Below are 18,017 nucleotides of genomic sequence, written 5' to 3' on the forward strand. Positions count from 1 at the left end.
TGTTTTACACCATTCCTTAGTCTGTGATAGAACAATAGAAAATATATAATCTGAATCTTAAAAAAAAAAAAAGAACCTTGAGAGCGGAAGCAGCATCTAAAAGCTTTTACGTATTTAGTAAAATATTAACTAAATTAATTCACACACTTTCCCATTATGTGGAACCAGCTTCCAGAGTGGATTTGAGAGACAGACCCCCTCTGTACTTCTAAGGCTGGGCATAATACTTTCCTTTTTGCTAAAGCTTATAGTTAGGGTCGGATCAGGTGATCCTGAATCCTCCCTTAGTTATGTTGCAACAAGGTTGGAACTGGGGGCTTCCCATAATGCTTTAAGTATTTCTACCTTTTTCACTCACTGATGACTTTACATTTAATCATTAGTAATTATTCATCTCTGGCTCTCTTTCACAGTATGTCGTTTGCCTTGTCTTCCTCCCCTCATCCCCAACTGGTTGCAGAAGATAGCTGCCCCTGCCTGAGCCTATTTCTGATAGAGGGTTCTTCCTGTTAAAAGGGAGTTTTTCCTTCCCACTGTTGCCAAGTACTCATTCAAAAGGGATCGTTTGATTGTTGGGATGTCTTTTTATTGTTGTAGGGTATTTACCTTTCAATGTGAATCACCTTGAGGTGACTTTTGTTGTGGTCTGGTGCTATATAAATAAAATGGAATTGAATTGAATTTAGACTTTTTGTGCATTTTTTGGACATCAGATGATGACATCTGTTTTTTAATTGCCTAATAACTACAGAATTACAAAGGCAGGGTTCACTTCAGGTCACCAGTCTGTCACAGGATCATTCATGCTCACATTCACACCTATGGAATTACATATAACATACATATAACTTGACTATGAGATGTTCAAACCACAATTTCTCTTTTGAAGTAACAATGCCTCCAGCACCTCTGTGCTCCCTCTATGCATGACATCTACTCATTCATACATTTTCTTCCACTTATTCAGTTTAGGGTTGGGGGGAGCTGAAGCGTAGCTTCATATGGACAGAGGCCTAGTACATCCGAGACAGGTTGACAGACTATCCCAAACATAAACACCTGAGTCATCTGACATACTCTTTCGCATGCAGTGTGGATATTGGAAGTTTTGTACTTTAGTTTTTCAAATTTCAAAGATAATTACCTGGTTGCTCGTTTGTTAAATCCATATTTAGTTCAAATGCTTATCTTACATATCAGCAAATTAAGAAGAAGCCACAACTGAAGAGAACTTACCTAGTGAATCTCTGTGTGTGTAGAAGACCTGCTTATTAAAGAAATTAGAGTTAGGGTTTTTTTTTTTTCAACTTTATAGAACAGCTGTCATAAATGAAAGCTAAGGTTTGGGGACGCATCAACACCAAGCAGGACATACTCAACACCTCGGAGAGAGTGACAGAAAGCTTGTTAGTCAGGCACAGCACTCCAGGCTTACATTTTGTCAGCACACCTGTTTGAATAATGATGAATGACTAAAACATAGCTCAAAGCCCATTATCATTCCTGCGTTCAGTCAAGAAAATATGCATATAAGCAATAATAGCAGCTTGGCAGATTTCCCTCCAAAAATGCAAACATTTTTACATGAACACATTATAAAGCACAGCGCTATGCAAATTTTATTGTGGAAGGCAAAGAAAACCATATGCAAACTGAGTTCATGCATACATTTATGTTGAATGCAACATCACCATTAAATGCTAATGCACCGTAAACCGCTGCAATAAAAGACTCAGCAAAGCTGAGTGCAACAGCTACTTAATAAGTCAGATTATTAATGATTTACACTGCTCCTAGTTTATTCTATCGCATTTGTTTCAAACAATTACATGTTTTTTATGTACATTTTATATTCCTTCAGAATATAGTTACAACAGGTAGAAGCTGAAACAGAGTTAGCTGCATATATCGATATATCCATAATATAATTTATTGATTTATGTAAAACTTTAAAACATCTGAGTAGCAATTAAGATCATATTTTAAAAGGTTCTTCGCTGTGTTTCCAAATGTGAAAATTCACTGTTCTCTATGACAGCAAACTAAATATCATCAACTAAGAACATACTGTATACAGTAAAGCAAATCTATATCTATAGAATAGGACAAACATAATAATTATAACAGAATAACTACATGTTTACATAGATCCATAAAGTACAGTTCTGGACATTATGCACAATTGTATTAGGGAATTGCTTTCTGTCTCTATCCATTTCTGATAGTGCAGGAGTTGAAGCCCCTTCTACAGTACCCACTCATGCCCAGCAGGTGGGAGAAAAGAGTTACTAAACTGACTAGAGGATTTGAAGAAACAGTGGCTTGCAAAAGTATTCGCCCCCTTGAACTTTTCCACATGTTGTCACATTACAGCCACAAACATGAATAAATTGGTGTACACTTGAGAAGTGGAACAAAAATCATACATGATTCCGAACATTTTGTACAAATAAATAACTGCAAAGTGGGGTGTGCGTAATTATTCAGCCCCCTTTGGTCTGAGTGCAGTCAGTTGCCCATAGACATTGCCTGGTAGGGCTGAACGATTATGGAAAATAATCTAATTGCGATTTTTTGCCCCAATATTGCGATTGCGATGCGATATGCGATTATTTTTTAAGGTCTTTGTCTTCTGTATTATTAAACAAAGACAAGCAATACATCATATAGTATGGCCAATACTATATTACATTAATTTTAAACTGTTCTTTCCTGGAAGACAGACCTCTGTTATGATGACATGAGGTGATGCATGAATTGATGACTGACATTTTTATTTAACTTCTTCAATCACAACAGTATATTTGAACATACACAATAGTTTATTTTTAGCTTACAAACATCTGAGCATAAAGTGCTGACAAGGAACCCTGGTGTAAACATTAAAATGAAAGTCAGTACAATGTGCAGATTGCAGAAATATACATAAAAAAAATCAGTGGCTTTACCACACTCAGTTTTTCGACATCTGTGAACTACTAGACAGTCATTCAATTAAAAAATAATATTAAATAAATAAAACTAATAAATAAAAAATACACATATCTTACTGATCTCTGCAGTCAGTAACATTACACATAAAGTGCAAACATAATAGCAATTGTATAAACACACACACAAACATGCCTTTAAAGTTTAAAGGCGTGAAATTGGACGGTCTAGTTCTGATTAGCATCACCGCTGTCTCGGTGGAGTTTAATAAACTCGGCCGTCTGCTTCTTGCTATCTAAAATATAACCAGACACTGGTGTAAATTCTCGACTGTCTCATACTTCTGTTTAATAAGTTTTCTGTTTGACGTTTAGTCAGCTGTGTGAAAACCAAGGAGGAACCCACCCGGGGGATTAATAAAGTTTTATTTTATCTAATCTAATAACTTTAATCTCAGCCAAACCGATTTACTCACGAACAAACAAAACACTGAAAAAAGCCCAACAATAACATTTTTAGGTTGTCTAAGTGACTTATATATTACGTTTAACCCGAGCAGCGAAACTCCGCGGTGATCTGAAAATGATGTGCCGGGAGTTGTGCCGTTCTCGGCCGCATCAGTAACCCTCGAGCTCCCGGCTAGCTGTCGAGCTGGTGGGTAGCAGACGCCTCTGAAAACGTCGAAGCACTTTTGCAAATATGGGATATCTTGATAAACCGAGCAGATATTTGATGTTTACACAACTACTTTCTCGCCTGAAAATATGTTAGTTTATTTTGTGACCCAGAAAGATTAGTATGAGTAATTTTAAAACTTAGTAGCGGCCGCCATTGCTGGAAACTGGAGTTTGGCTGGGCCGCGCTATGAATTCTGGGATATGGTAGTAATTTGGACAGCCTTCGGCGCGTCGCTGTGACGTAATCGGTCTACAAATGCGGCCTCAGGAGGATGCAGCCCATGAATTTGGACATGTCCAGAGTATAATCGCAGCCTTTGCGGTTAGAAAATTGCACTTGATCATGTCGCGATATTATCGCAAATGCGATATATCGTTCAGCCCTATTGCCTGGTGAGTGCTAATGACTAAATAGAGTGCACCTGTGTGTAATCTAATGTCAGTACAAATACAGCTGCTCTGTGACGGCTCAGAGGTTGTCTAAGAGAATATTGGGAGCAACAACACCATGAAGTCCAAAGAACACACCAGACAGGTCAGGGGTAAAGTTAATGAGAAATTTAAAGCAGGCTTAGGCTACAAAAAGATTTCCCAGGCCTTGAACATCCCACGGAGCACTGTTCAAGCGATCATTCAGAAATGGAAGGAGTATGGCACAACTGTAAACCTACCAAGACAAGGTCGTCCACCTCACAGGCCGGACAAGGAGAGCGCTGATCAGAAATGCAGCCAAGAGGCCCATGGTGACTCTGGACGAGCTGCAGAGATCTACAGCTCAGGTGGGGGAATCTGTCCATAGGACAACTATTAGTCGTGCACTGCACAAAGTCGGCCTTTATGGAAGAGTGGCAAGAAGAAAGCCACTGTTAACAGAAAACCATAAGAAGTCCCGTTTGCAGTTTGCCACAAGCCATGTGGGGGACACAGCAAACATGTGGAAGAAGGTCCTCTGGTCAGATGAGACCAAAATGGAACTTTTTGGCCAAAATGCAAAATGCTATGTGTGGCGGAAAACTAACACTGCACATCACTCTGAACACACCATCCCCACTGTCAAATATGGTGGTGGCAGCATCATGCTCTGAGGGTGCTTCTCTTCAGCAGGGACAGGGAAGCTGGTCAGAGTTGATGGGAAGATGGATGGAGCCAAATACAGGGCAATCTTGGAAGAAAACCTCTTGGAGTCTGCAAAAGACTTGAGACTGGGGCGGAGGTTCACCTTCCAGCAGGACAACGACCCTAAACATAAAGCCAGGGCAACAATGGAATAGTTTAAAACAAAACATATCCATGTGTTAGACTGGCCCAGTCAAAGTCCAGATCTAAATCCAATCAAGAATCTGTGGCAAGATCTGAAAACTGCTGTTCACAAACACTGTCCATCTAATCTGACTGTGCTGGAGCTGTTTTGCAAAGAAGAATGGGCAAAGATTTCAGTCTCTAGATGTACAAAGCTGGTAGAGACCAGTGTTGGGTAAGTTACTTTAAATTAGTAACTTAGTTACATTACTAGTTACTTCTATCAAAAGTAACTCAGTTACTTCAAGTTACTCGTTACTTTCAGAGTAACTAGTTACTAGGGAAAGTAACTTTGGTTTTACTCAGAATGCTCTTGTTAATGTGTTGCTTCCGTAACTGGATACCCAGCCAGAGTGCCAGTCTTCTAGCTTGCTTACTTGCCACAAGTGCACTGTGCCACCTACCAATAGAAAGGAAAAAATAATGTGCACATTTCCACGAGAGAAATCCCACGCCTGATTCTATCCTAGCCTGCTTTTTACATCCAACACAAAAACTGCAGTCGTGGTGCTTTCGATTGTACTCAGAACTCAGAAATTCTGCCTTCTGAATAGGAAGATGTAGGTAACACCAGACTGCAGATGAGCTGCATACAGAGCTGGACTGGGACAAAAAAATCGTCCCGGGCATTTTGACCACCATTATAGGAAAAACCATAAAGCCTTTGAATGAAAATAAACACTGTTGTGACAGTGATGTACACTGTTCTGATGGTATATATGTATCAATCTATCAATTGTTTGTTGCAAGACTCAGATAATTTTTTTTTTAAAAGTGAGACATTTTAAATGAGAATAAGAAAGTATTTCCTTGTGCCCCCCTTTTAATGCCCTACATGGACCCGGGCAACACTTTGCTAGACCCGCCCCTGCACAGTTACCAGCTGTCAGCTACATAGAAAAGGATCCTGGGGTTATTTGTCTCTCAGAAACAGTTCATAACTTCCCTTCAACTCATTCATGTTAACTAAAAGGTAAACCTGTTTCTCCATCACCTGTTCAGCTCTGATGATTCAGTAAGGACATCTCCTGGTTTCATCTTCATGTTTCCCTCTCACCAGATAACCACACCGATATCATGACCATGCTAGCTAGCACGCAGTACGAAAAAGTCAGCATAACGAAAATAAACTCCAACTAAACTTGGTTCATATCTGACCCAGATGGACTGCAGGTTATAACTTCTTACCTGAAGTTCAGTTCACCTGACACTCGGACCAGCGGCCGCTTCGGGTCTCCCCTCTTGCCTCCCTTTTCCTTCATCCACGTGCTGGCTTCCACCACTTGCTAATGTTATTGAATCTGTGGAAGCTCCACGATAGCCACCACACGAAGTAACGAATAACGAGCCTATCTAAATCCCAGTAACGAGTAACGCGTTCCCGGTTTTGGCATAATAACTAGTTATACCGTGCTCGTTGCCACAATAATAACGTAGTTACTGTAACGCGTTACTTAATAACGCGTTAGTCCCAACACTGGTAGAGACACACCCTAAAGGACTGGCAGCTGTAATTGCAGCAAAAGGTGGTTCTACAAAGTATTGACTCAGGGGACTGAATAATTACGCACACCCCATTTTGCAGTTATTTATTTGTAAAAACTGTTTGGAATCATGTATGATTTTCGTTCCACTTCTCAGATGTAAACCACTTTGTATTGATATTTCACGTGGAATTCCAGTAAAATTGATTTGTGTTTGTGGCTGTAATGTGACAAAATGTGGAAAAGTTCAAGGGGGCCGAATACTTTTGCAAGCCACTGTATGTACCCAGATTTTACTGCAAAGGAAATTTTTTTTTTGTTTTTTTAGTATATATATCTCTATCTTAGAGTGAACTGAACTGAATTATATTTACATTTTTAGCAGGATTTCTGATTTTATTTTGGATATGTACACATGCGAGATAATCTCGCATGTGTACACATCCAAATATGGGCACTACTATACATGTGACAGGGATCCCAGGACAGACATCTTTGAAAAAATGAAGCCTCCTATATCATCTAGAGTTTGCAGTACAGTTAGGTATCATAACTCTTAAGTTACATGTGTTATTGTTTAATCCCTTGAGCCGGAAGGATTATTCAGACTTGCTTTAATTGTTAACTTGTTTTCCTTCGTGGGCAAGTATGGTGATTTGAGCACGTACTGTCAACTCAGGAACCTCGTTTGAAAGAAACCATTAACTTATTTTGTTAAATGACCATTTATTTTTAGAGTCTTATTGCAATGGAGGTACAGTTTTATAATGGATCACTAGTCATTATAGAGCCTGAATATTAGTTTAGGGATTCAAGAGAGACAGTGCATGTCACACTAGAAGGTTTGAAGCTAAAATACCAACAAACAGTCTGAGAATTTTTTTTTAAGTCGGGACTTGCTGCTGAGAAGAGACATTGTTATTGAATATATAAGACACAGACCATAAATAAAATGCCTGTTAAGTGACAATGACTGAGAGTGAAATTGAACTTTTTGTTTTATATACATATATATGTGTGTGTATAGATAGATAGATAGATAGATAGATAGATAGATAGATAGATAGATAGATAGATAGATAGATAGATAGATAGATAGATAGATAGATAGCGTAGTTGTAAGACTACATGCCTTTGGAGCGGAGGGTCTGTATCCAGTAAGGTTCCCAGGGCTAGACCCCCCATGCTAAGCAAGCCTACCGCAGACATGAGCGAGACAGATAAATATGAAGGCATGCCGGCGCCATCGCCCGGATCAACAAGGTCCGCGTCAGGTGTTGAGGAACCAGAGCACCCTAATGAGAAGTGGGCTACTGGAACAAGAAGGCATCGGTGGGCAAGAGATGAAAATAGGGCGTTGTTGGAATGCTACTACCCATGTAACCCTGGCGGAAGGGGTTACATGAATAGGATGAGAGACCTATGGAATCTTCGACACCCAACATCCACAATGACGGCGAAACAACTAGCAGCTCAGTGTTCCAACATTCGAAAGAAGGGACTGCTCTCACAGCTATTGACGAGGTACAACACAAATGCTACGGCAAGGGGGAGCCAGGATGCCAGGTCAGGGGAGAGATATCATCACCCGCGCCTGAGACTGGGTACCAAGCCCCAAGTGCGATAGAAGCAGGATCATTGAGTGCGAGAGGAACTGAAAGATAGGATCATGGCCAAGCTTAAAACTTGGATCACCCGTAGCTGGTTATCAAGACTATGTGAAGTACCCTCAGAAGGTCTGCTAGATGATGTTAATGCAGCACTGCGGACGATACCTACAGTCATCATTACCAACTCTAACAAGCTGATCTACAATACGGCGGCAGTGATCAGTGAGATGCTGGGCTATAAGTTGAACCATGGAGAAGGAGACTAGAGGCTAAGATCAAGGTAGCACGGAGAGAGGTTAGCCAACTATTGGAGCTGCAGAAAGGTGCGACAAAGAAGGTGCCTAAGAAGTACAGCAAGCTGTCCATACCTGAGGCAGCCTTGGCCAGCCACTTAAAGAGGTACACTAGAGAGATTGAAGGCAGGAGAATAAACCAGCTGTTCTCCACAGAACCAGCCATGGTGTACTCTCAGTGGCAGGGGAACAATATGAAAACAGCACCACCAAGGCTGGAGACGGAGCAATACTGGAAGAGCATAGGGGAGGCCACAGCAACCTCCCTGAACAGGGTCCAGTAACCATCACAGTGGCAGACATCCAAGAAAGGGTCTCCAGTATGAAGAGTTGGCACCAGGCCCCGACATGGTTCACGCCTACTGGCTGAAGAAGCTGACTGCACTCGTGGAGTGCAGTCAGCTTGTTTAATTGCATGTTTAATTCCCTAGAATTAAAAAAAATCCTGTTAGCAAACTGCACTTTAAATTTTGCTCTGCATTAATAAATCAATATTACCATGCAAACAAGTCAAAATGTGACAGATAGCAAGGATCATGTGCTAAACATCAGCAAGTTGCCATATCAGTTTACCAACATGAATGTATAATACTGATTCTATGAAAAGCATCACACGTGTGCAGGGTGCGGATCTTGATAATCATCCCTGAGCTGTGTAGGTCACTAAAAAAACAATATGCTTATTTCCTGTGCTGCAGGTTTTTTGTTTAAATTATATGCTGCTCAAAGGATCCTTTCTAAATGCTGAGAAAAGAATAGACTTTCTAAGCAGGTGATGCACTTACTGCTATATGATCGACTGAGTGTCATATAATGACTACTAGTGGTCTGCACTGCAACATTGTAAATGATAACAAATACAGTTATATAATTAAAGACATATTGTTTATAATTAAATAAATAGCGGCTCACTTTTCCCCACTAATTATATTACCTACTAACTCTGTCTTGTATAAGAAAGAATGATACAGGCTGAAGTTGTGGGATAAGCATTCAACTCTTCTGAAGATGTGGGCTGAAATAAACTTTAAAGGGAGCAAATGAAACGATGTCACAGAACTGCAAGAAGTGCATGTGCTGATAACATCTACTAAAACAGAGCAGGCAGTAGGGAGAGACAGAGCGCGCGAGAGAGAGAGCGAGAGCAAGAGAGAGAGAGGGATACGTTTACACAGCCAGGTCTGAGGAATCAGTACATCTATGTTCAAGGAAGAAGTGTTGGATCTGACAGGTGTTTACGACAAACCACGTGAGGTGAGGCAATAAACATTTCTCTTTTGTGGTTGTTGTTGTGATCTTATCTGAAATGAGACAGTGCTGAGATGAAGGCTCTCGCAAAAAGATAAACTTGATGTTTCTGTAGGACACGTGTGTGTGTGTTTATACCAAACGGATGTAGGGATTTGATTTATTTGATTTTTATTCCTATTCAGAGGATATTAGCTGGCATGTAGGCAGCTGGCAGTATATGTATAGGGCAACACAGAGATAAGCTGTGGGCAGGCATGCTTTTGCATGTCACATGTGAGTTTTAAATGTGGATTATCAAGTTAATGGGTTCTATTTTCTGATTTTGCTGACTTCATACTTCAGATTCAGATTTGGGTAAATGACAGTAGGGCTTGCTGATATTGCAGTAAACATGTAGGAGTTGTTCCGAATGAGCCACATGAAATTAAGTCTGTGTCTCTGAAAAGACATGAGCCGTGTCCCTAATGAAATCAGTTTACTCTAAACAAGTTGTAAACAAGTAGTAAAAAAGCAAAAAGCAGAGTTTCAGAAGACAAGGCAAGAACCCAGTGCCACTGGGCAAAAATTATATAACCTCTTCTAGGATTTCACTTTGACAAATTCCCAAATGATTTACCAGACTGCTCTTCGTGGTTTCTTTTTTCAGTTGTTAAATTATTGAACTATAATGGTCCCTCCCCCTACTCGCTACATTCTTCTGCCATTCCAGCCAAGATCTTACTCCCTCTCATTGTTGATTTTTGGTACCTTCGTTAGTTCCATGATCAATTCAGGTTCTCTGACCACTGTGTGCACGATTGCTGCTGAACAGAAACATATTACCATTTCATTATTTTCAGTATTTAGTATTTATTTATTTATTTATTGTCATTGTCAAGAACAATGAAATTGCGTTTGGGGCTTCCATACAACCCAAAAAAAAAGAAGAAAATAATAAATACCCCTTAAAACCCAAGTGTACATATTTAACCCAGTGTGACTCCAATGCAATAAGACAATCCTTAGCAATAATAATGTTCGTAGAAATTCAGACAAAGACCTGAGAAACATGACAAAATACAACAATGCAACCCATTCAATATTATTGTACTGTGAGATATGATATCAGATATGATAGTTATCTATTTAAGAAAGAGGGGGGGGGCAGGAGGGGGAAGAGAATAAAGATATGATGCACCAATGCAGACCAGTTCATTGCTATTAAGAAGTTGGATATGGTTATTGTCCGTGAGAGGGGGGCAGAGAGTTCAGGAGCCTCACAGCCTGTGGATACAGGCTGTTGGCCAGTCTGGATGTTCATGAGATAGTCTGGAGTGCAGAATTGAAGAAAGAATTTTCATGTGGTAACTGTTAGTAAGCAATGTAGTATGATGAGCTAAAAGAGGCAGCATTACTTGTGGCATGTAGTTTGTAGTCATGCACAGAGTGTTAGCCTGACATCAATCCGCACATCCGTTTGTTATAAACACACGCACGTGTCCTACTGAAACATGGTGACCACAGATTATATCCAACTATTCACATTGCAGGGAACTATTGTAAGTATTACTTGGCAAGCTTATTTTTTTAATCTTTAGGCTTTTCTTCCTTTTATTAACCTCTTGCTAAGTGAAAGTTTGACAAATCAAAAATTGTTTGAAATTTTTATTTATTTATTTTTATTTTATTTGTTTGCAGATAAAATGTTGCATTTCACCGGTTCTCTCTGTGCGTTTGTAAGTCAACAAAAGTGCAAAAAAATGGAGACAAACATCAGTGATTTTTATTTGAATTTCTTTCCTATTAAATCCTCCCTGACTTTTTATGGCCTATACTCAGTAAAGCCTGGTTATTATGGCTGTAAATGACGGTAGCCAGATTACTAAACCTCTGTCTGTGCTGAACAAACATAGTCCCCATGGAAACAACACGTTTTTATCCCCGAGGGAAATCCATCGAGATGATCAAAAACATTAAAAGCTTCGATCCTCTGAATGGCCAAGTACAGGTGAAACAAAGGCTGCTTTAAATTCATTAACTTGAAGCATGAGAAGACAAATGGTAATGTCATGATTTGAAATAATGGCCTAGTTATGAGTTGATTATGATACAATTATATTATTATATTATTATAGGTAGTTCTTAACTTCACATACTTTACAGGAAAGAAGAAATAATTACATTGTAAGTCAATTTGATTCGTGATTAAATAATAGCGCCCAAATTTTGGAGGAAAGGAGATACAAATTATACCGTAAGTAATTTTAAGTACTGCATAAATATTTTTAAGTACTGCCTAATTTGTTTGTAATTGTGCGAAGAATAAACCACCTTACATCTTAAGAAAACTGTCATTTTTGATAAACTGCACCTTACCTAACTTTCAGGTATTTACTGTAAAAGGAAAGGAGACACTCATTTCCTGTACACTCTTCTTATGTTATGTTATGCTTGAACAGTATTTGTGGAAGAAAAAAATTTAATTTAGAATTTTGCTCCATCATTATGAGATCTCCAAAGTCTGCAAATGCTGAGACTTATCACATTTACACTGGTAAATTTAAAAGAAAATCAAATCACGGAATATCCATTATGCACATCATCATATGGAGGAACATTTAGGTGAGGGGTGTTGGCATTTTGTGTGCTTTTTTTTTAGAAGGAACACTGTTAGCAGAACAGTATGTGTAGGGATTTTTTTTAAAAAAAGCATTTTGAAGAGTATTGTTCACAACTGTTGCCTGTGAAGCCAGAAATATGGATCTGACTTTCTTTAATTAATTAATTAAATTACATGAATCTATTTTATTCAATAGGGATTATGCTTTTTAGATAATTTGCAGAAAATTAAAGTGAAATGACAAAAAACAGTCAACTATACATACGTTATAATGATTAAAAAATGTTTAAAAATTGTTAAATTTGAATCTAATTAATTAATTTTTAAAAACTGTGATTTATTTTACACCAAACTTTGATGTTTACTGTGAAAAATTCTATTTGGCTAATTTAATTTGATTTGAGCGATTTGGTTTCATTTAGAAGTGTGTACCTAATGAACCTTTCTGAAAAATGCCGACTGTCAAAATTTTGATCTACAATGTTTTAGAGATGCCATTCACTATAGGCTATAATAGGCTATGGCTGTATCTAGAAATAATAACTTTCTTCCTGAAAATATAATTTAAAAAAATAATTGAAAAACTTAATTAGCTCTACCTACATTTACACCTGATTAGTCTGTGTACCTAGCATGTTCCTGAGACAAAACCTCGTGACTAAATTAATCACATATCCTCTCTTCCAAAAATAGGATCTTTGAACACGGTTGTCAAAAGAACAATAATTATTCTGTTATCATTACTTATCATTCTATTATTGTTGGAACACAGCCATAATTTCCTCCACCCCAATATAAACACCATAACGCGATATCTGTTCTTATTATTTTTGCATGTTTGCTGTCGCAGCATGAATTACATTCTGTTGTGAAACCCCTGAAGAGGATCTGGATCGGTGCCACAAAACAAAATTACCACAACTGTAATCTAAACATGAATGAACAGTTTGTCTTGGTAAACATGTCATAAAGTTGAGGCTCTGGTATCTTACGTTCTGTTTAAACCATGCTCACTAAATATTGCATGTGTCTCTGATGTTTGTCTAAGGCCAAAAAACAAAAAAACAAAAACACTAGCGATGAAACAGTCTATGATTGTAGCTATTTTCATGTGTCTAATTTCTATTTTGAATGAATTTAAAAAATGATGCATGGACAACACATGAAGCATGACAACATACATTATACAGATGTGATCAAATTAAATTAACTCTTACAGGAAATTGGTTTATGTTGCTTATTATTAAACTATGAGTTGCATCCATCAGCACTGGCTCAAGGCAGGGCAGCTGTCAAACACGCCAAAGAAAAACAGCGCGAGTCTGTTCATTTAGGGTTTTTATATTTTCATACTGTAAAATTTGATGTAAGTCGGGATTTTTTTGTCTTTTAAAAGTCCTCCCATGCTTAAAGAGCTTTAATGTTTATGTCTTCTTATACCATTAGACTTATACTATTGTCTTTTATGACTGTTTTAATATCTTGTTATGCATTACGCTGATGGTTGTGCATAATATAGTGTAGCTAGTAAAAATTTGCATCTAGGGACAGTTTTTTTTATTTCTATTTGTTGTATATTTTACAGCAGATCTGGCAGTTATGGATAGTGTAACATGGGGAAATGTCAGTGTGGGTGTCATTACTTGGGTGCATTTCTGTCTATAGAGGACTCCTCAACTGGATGTATTTGTTTATTTAACAATATAAGGCACAATGCAAGGGTTGTATACATTTCTCTGGTCTAAGTTCTATGAGTCACGGTAAATTCAACATGATTTTGTGAAAGAAAATGGAAAATGTTATTGTGGAATGCTTTAATATGTGTTGAAAAAATATGTAACTTTACTTAGCAGTGTTACAGATTCCCTGGGAGGTCAAATCCAAAGTCAGAGTAGAGATCAATTTTCTCATTTCTGATTTCAACTGAGAACATTTGGTCTTAGAACTGCATTAGTAGCATAAAAAATCAAAAACCAAATCTTTTATGAAGATTTATTTTTTATTGGATAGTGGAGGAATGAAGATGAGACAAGAAAGTAGGAAGAGCACGCAGAGAAAGACATGCAGAAAAGGTCCAGAGCTCATGCTGCATTCAGTGTGTAGCATATGATCGCCTGTCAGTATTGTAGTCCACTGTCTTATATTGAATTATTTATATTTTTATGGAAACCTTATTACTTAAAAAACAAATTGAAGTGACACTATTTTATATCTACATATACACACCTAATGTCAGGATTTGTATGCAGCCCTGTGCATAGTTTGCTTATTTGTCATTTTCTCAGTGACCATCTGTGGTATATTGACCTTTAACAGCATTGGACTTGGACTTTTTCATTAAATGACAGAGGGATAAACATGTTTCCTTTTTATAGCTTTTTAAGTAACCCCATTGTTTTTGTTTTTCATCAGGGTCATGTTTACTTCAGAGGCTGTGGCAATGTGAAACAAGAGAAGACTATGAAGGGCTTTCCATACAGAGATAAACCTTTAAACCAGACTGCTTCTATGCACATAGATACCATGGAAAAGACAGTCTGAGGGACCTGACAACAGCTGAGAAACTTTGGAGATAAGCAGATGAGGCATTTTCAATATTTACTACTGAGGTACTGGCAGTAGCACTGTTCCAGTGCCAGAGAAGGAGTGCATCATGATCGCCACAGCACTGCGCTGGCTCATCCTGGTGTTTTTCATCATTCTAACCATTGGTGGTAACGTGCTAGTGTGTTTGGCTGTAGGAATGAGCCGTCGACTATGGAGAATTGCTAACTGCTTCGTGGTTTCGCTGGCAGTGACAGATCTCCTCCTTGGCCTACTGGTGCTTCCCTTGTCCGCCACTGTGGAGCTGCGCAGCGGGGAATGGCCGTTTGGAGAAGCCCTGTGCAACATGTACATTTCATTAGACGTCATGCTGTGCACGGCCTCCATCCTGACCCTCCTAGCAATCAGTGTGGACCGATACCTTGCTATTTCAGCACCCCTTAGCCACTCCCGGAGAGTTACACCTCTAAGGGTGACATTGGCTATCATCACCATCTGGGCTATGTCACTAGCTGTGTCCGTTCTGCCTATCCGCTTGGGGTGGAACACAGCGGACTACAGGGTTCAAAACTTAGCCTGGGGCATGGGGGATGATGAAAAAGAGGGCTACTACTGTCAGTTTGGATGGAATAACAACTATGTTCTTCTTTATGCCTTTGGCTCATTTTACCTGCCTCTGATGGTTATGTGTGGAATGTATCTTTGCATATTCAGGATGGCACGAGAACAGGTCAGTGTTTATTATGATTTTGTCAAAGGTCATTACTTCAAGGCTTACATTTCTTTTTGAAGATGTCTGGCCAACTGCTATAGAAATACATATATGAATAAAGATATTTTTTTGTTTTTTCAGTGGACATTTAAATGGGATTTATTTAAATTCATATTGTCTTGTAATTGTAAATCCTTGACTATCAAATCAGTGACTTGGTTAAGTCCCAAGATCTCATTATCTTTGTCCCCTGGCTCTCTGTCCTTCTCTTAACCAATCTTTTCAGGCTAGGCGAATTCGTGCTACCCTGCCAGCATTTGCACGTACAGCAACTGCAGTAATAGCCCGAGAGCACAAAGCTACAGTGACCCTGGCTGCAGTACTTGGGGCTTTTGTCATCTGTTGGTTCCCTTACTTCACCTACTTCACCTGGATTGGAATGAAGGAAAAGACAAACCCGCCTAATACACTTCACTCCGTAGTCCTGTGGTTGGGTTATTTTAACTCTACCCTTAATCCAATACTTTATCCAGCCTTTAACAGGGATTTCCACAGAGCCTACAGAGAGCTGCTTCACTGCAAAAGACTATATCGGAGAAAACTGCACCTTAACGGTGTATCGGTAAATAAGCGATTGACCTTTACCAATGGAAAAAGACTTTCTCAACAGTGTGAGGGACAGATAGACATACAAGAAAAAGACACAGAGGAGAAGACCCTCACGCTACAAATGGGAAATAGTATTCCTGATGAGCCAAGATGAAATGCTATGGATGTTGTCTCCCCAATAGAATCTAGAGTTCCAGCAAAATATTGCTTACTATTACTCACTCAAAGTAAAAGATTACCCAATGGTTTACACTGTCACTCATTTCTAGATGATAGATAGTGCCAAAGTTTATGCAATCCCAGGCACAGTACAATAAATGTTATATAAAAGTTTTATTAATGATTAATAACACTGTTATTGGAAAATAACATAAATCTTTACATGTTTATTTTAAGTTGCACATTTTTCTTTGGTTATAATAGTGTTGGACTAAGACAGAAGTTTGAACTGCATGTTTTTAACTGCTGTCTTCAGTGTAGCGAAGTTGATCTGAGTCAAATAAATAGATGACCCAGTAAGCTTCCCAGAAAGCTGCATGGAGACATGTGTAGTTAAAAGTTTGCAAATTGTTTATTTTTAAACCCTCCAGCCCTGTTATTCAAAGTAAATAAGTGACCAGCAAGTTCATTTGATATGTGCAATATGTGTATGAACCCAAATAGGACAAACAGAAGGACTTCCTGGACACTTTTACAGATTAACTGCAGTTGAACAAGATATACTTTTTAAAGAAAAATATGAGTTAAGCTATGATAACGACCAGCTCTTTTCTTTTATCTTAATGGACATGAGCTACATCATTATAGCTATGCTGCCTTTATGTATTATAAATACATCAACAGATGAGATCACTTATCTGCCATTATAGACAGAAGTGAAACTTATGCACAGTGGTGATATAGACTACTGTAAAAATCAAATCTACGTAAATCTAAGCAAAATGTATGATTTCTGCTTACATTTTTAATTTATAATGAAATTAGCACAGCAAGAGATTAATGCATTCAGTGTATTTATGAAGCATTCTCATTTCATGTTATATTTGTTATTTTTATTCCATAAAAGTATTTTTATTAATTACCTCCTAACTCTACCAAATCAAACATTACTCAAAAGTAAACTGTGGCATGAATGTTGTGAATATTTTACAGACAGTGTGCTATATACTGAATAATGCTCTAACATGGTTTTATTTGTGTCTTTGAATGTATGAAGAAGATTGTCAGTGGGAACTTAATTCAACAAAACTCATTAACAAGGCAAGCTGGACCTTACTGCACCAAGCACAGCTCAGAGTGAGTGTTGCATGTACAGCTTCCTGCACGTAGGTGCTGTGGGAGGTTTCATTGGCATTTCAGAAGGACAAATGTTCTTCCTGCAGGAGAAACATAAACAGAGAGTCATGAACATTTAATAAATGGGCTTTCTTTCCTGGACATTACATCTGTTTCTATGCATTATATTAAACTGTTTATTTATTACTGCAACTGCAGAATGTGCAGCTTTCTCTTTGTCTTTTCAAAATCTGAAGTGAGTGAAGTGAGAGATATGCTCTTGTGAATGTTGATTATAATCAATATTTGTTTGCTTTGTGTGTTTAATTGGGAAAAAAATGATAGCTGAAAACATCATTCATCAGAAAATTAATGAACTGATCCTTATTTTTTAAGCTCTGATATGTATCTGTATGTATAATGTATATTGCATTGCTTAAAAAATACATATTATAAGTAAGTACAAATAACTTATGCAAACAACAGGTTCCATTCTTTAACAGGATATACAAATCTAACTTAGTCTGGGTTGTCTGTGCTGCAGATTAACTAAACCAGACTGAATATAAAGGTCAGAAAGACAATCAAGATACAAGAGTGCTTTCTGTAGTCATCGGCATACATGATGGGACCAAATTGTAATTTTTCATTGTGATTAAGCTGATGAAAAAGCCGATGCGTCATCATGGCCTTTATGAAAACGCATCGTTGGCTCAGAAGTGCTCTAATCCAA

At 38.2% G+C, this 18,017-nt stretch overlaps 1 protein-coding gene across 1 annotated transcript; it reads left to right on the forward strand.

Moving 5' to 3' along the window:
- The first annotated feature begins 9,503 nt into the window (after positions 1-9,503).
- On the forward strand, positions 9,504-16,163 carry hrh2b (histamine receptor H2b). The gene is made up of 3 exons (XM_085287920.1): positions 9,504-9,548; positions 14,557-15,418; positions 15,687-16,163. Exons 2-3 carry the CDS (start codon positions 14,798-14,800, stop codon positions 16,161-16,163), a joined length of 1,098 nt encoding a protein of 365 aa, XP_085144046.1. The 5' UTR covers positions 9,504-9,548; positions 14,557-14,797.
- Positions 16,164-18,017: the final 1,854 nt, after the last annotated feature.

Source organism: Mchenga conophoros, linkage group LG10, assembly GCF_057382185.1.
Source record: "Mchenga conophoros isolate Kocher_MC1m ecotype Shallow Benthic linkage group LG10, M_conophoros_male_GT1.1, whole genome shotgun sequence".
Classification (NCBI taxonomy): domain Eukaryota; kingdom Metazoa; phylum Chordata; class Actinopteri; order Cichliformes; family Cichlidae; genus Mchenga; species Mchenga conophoros.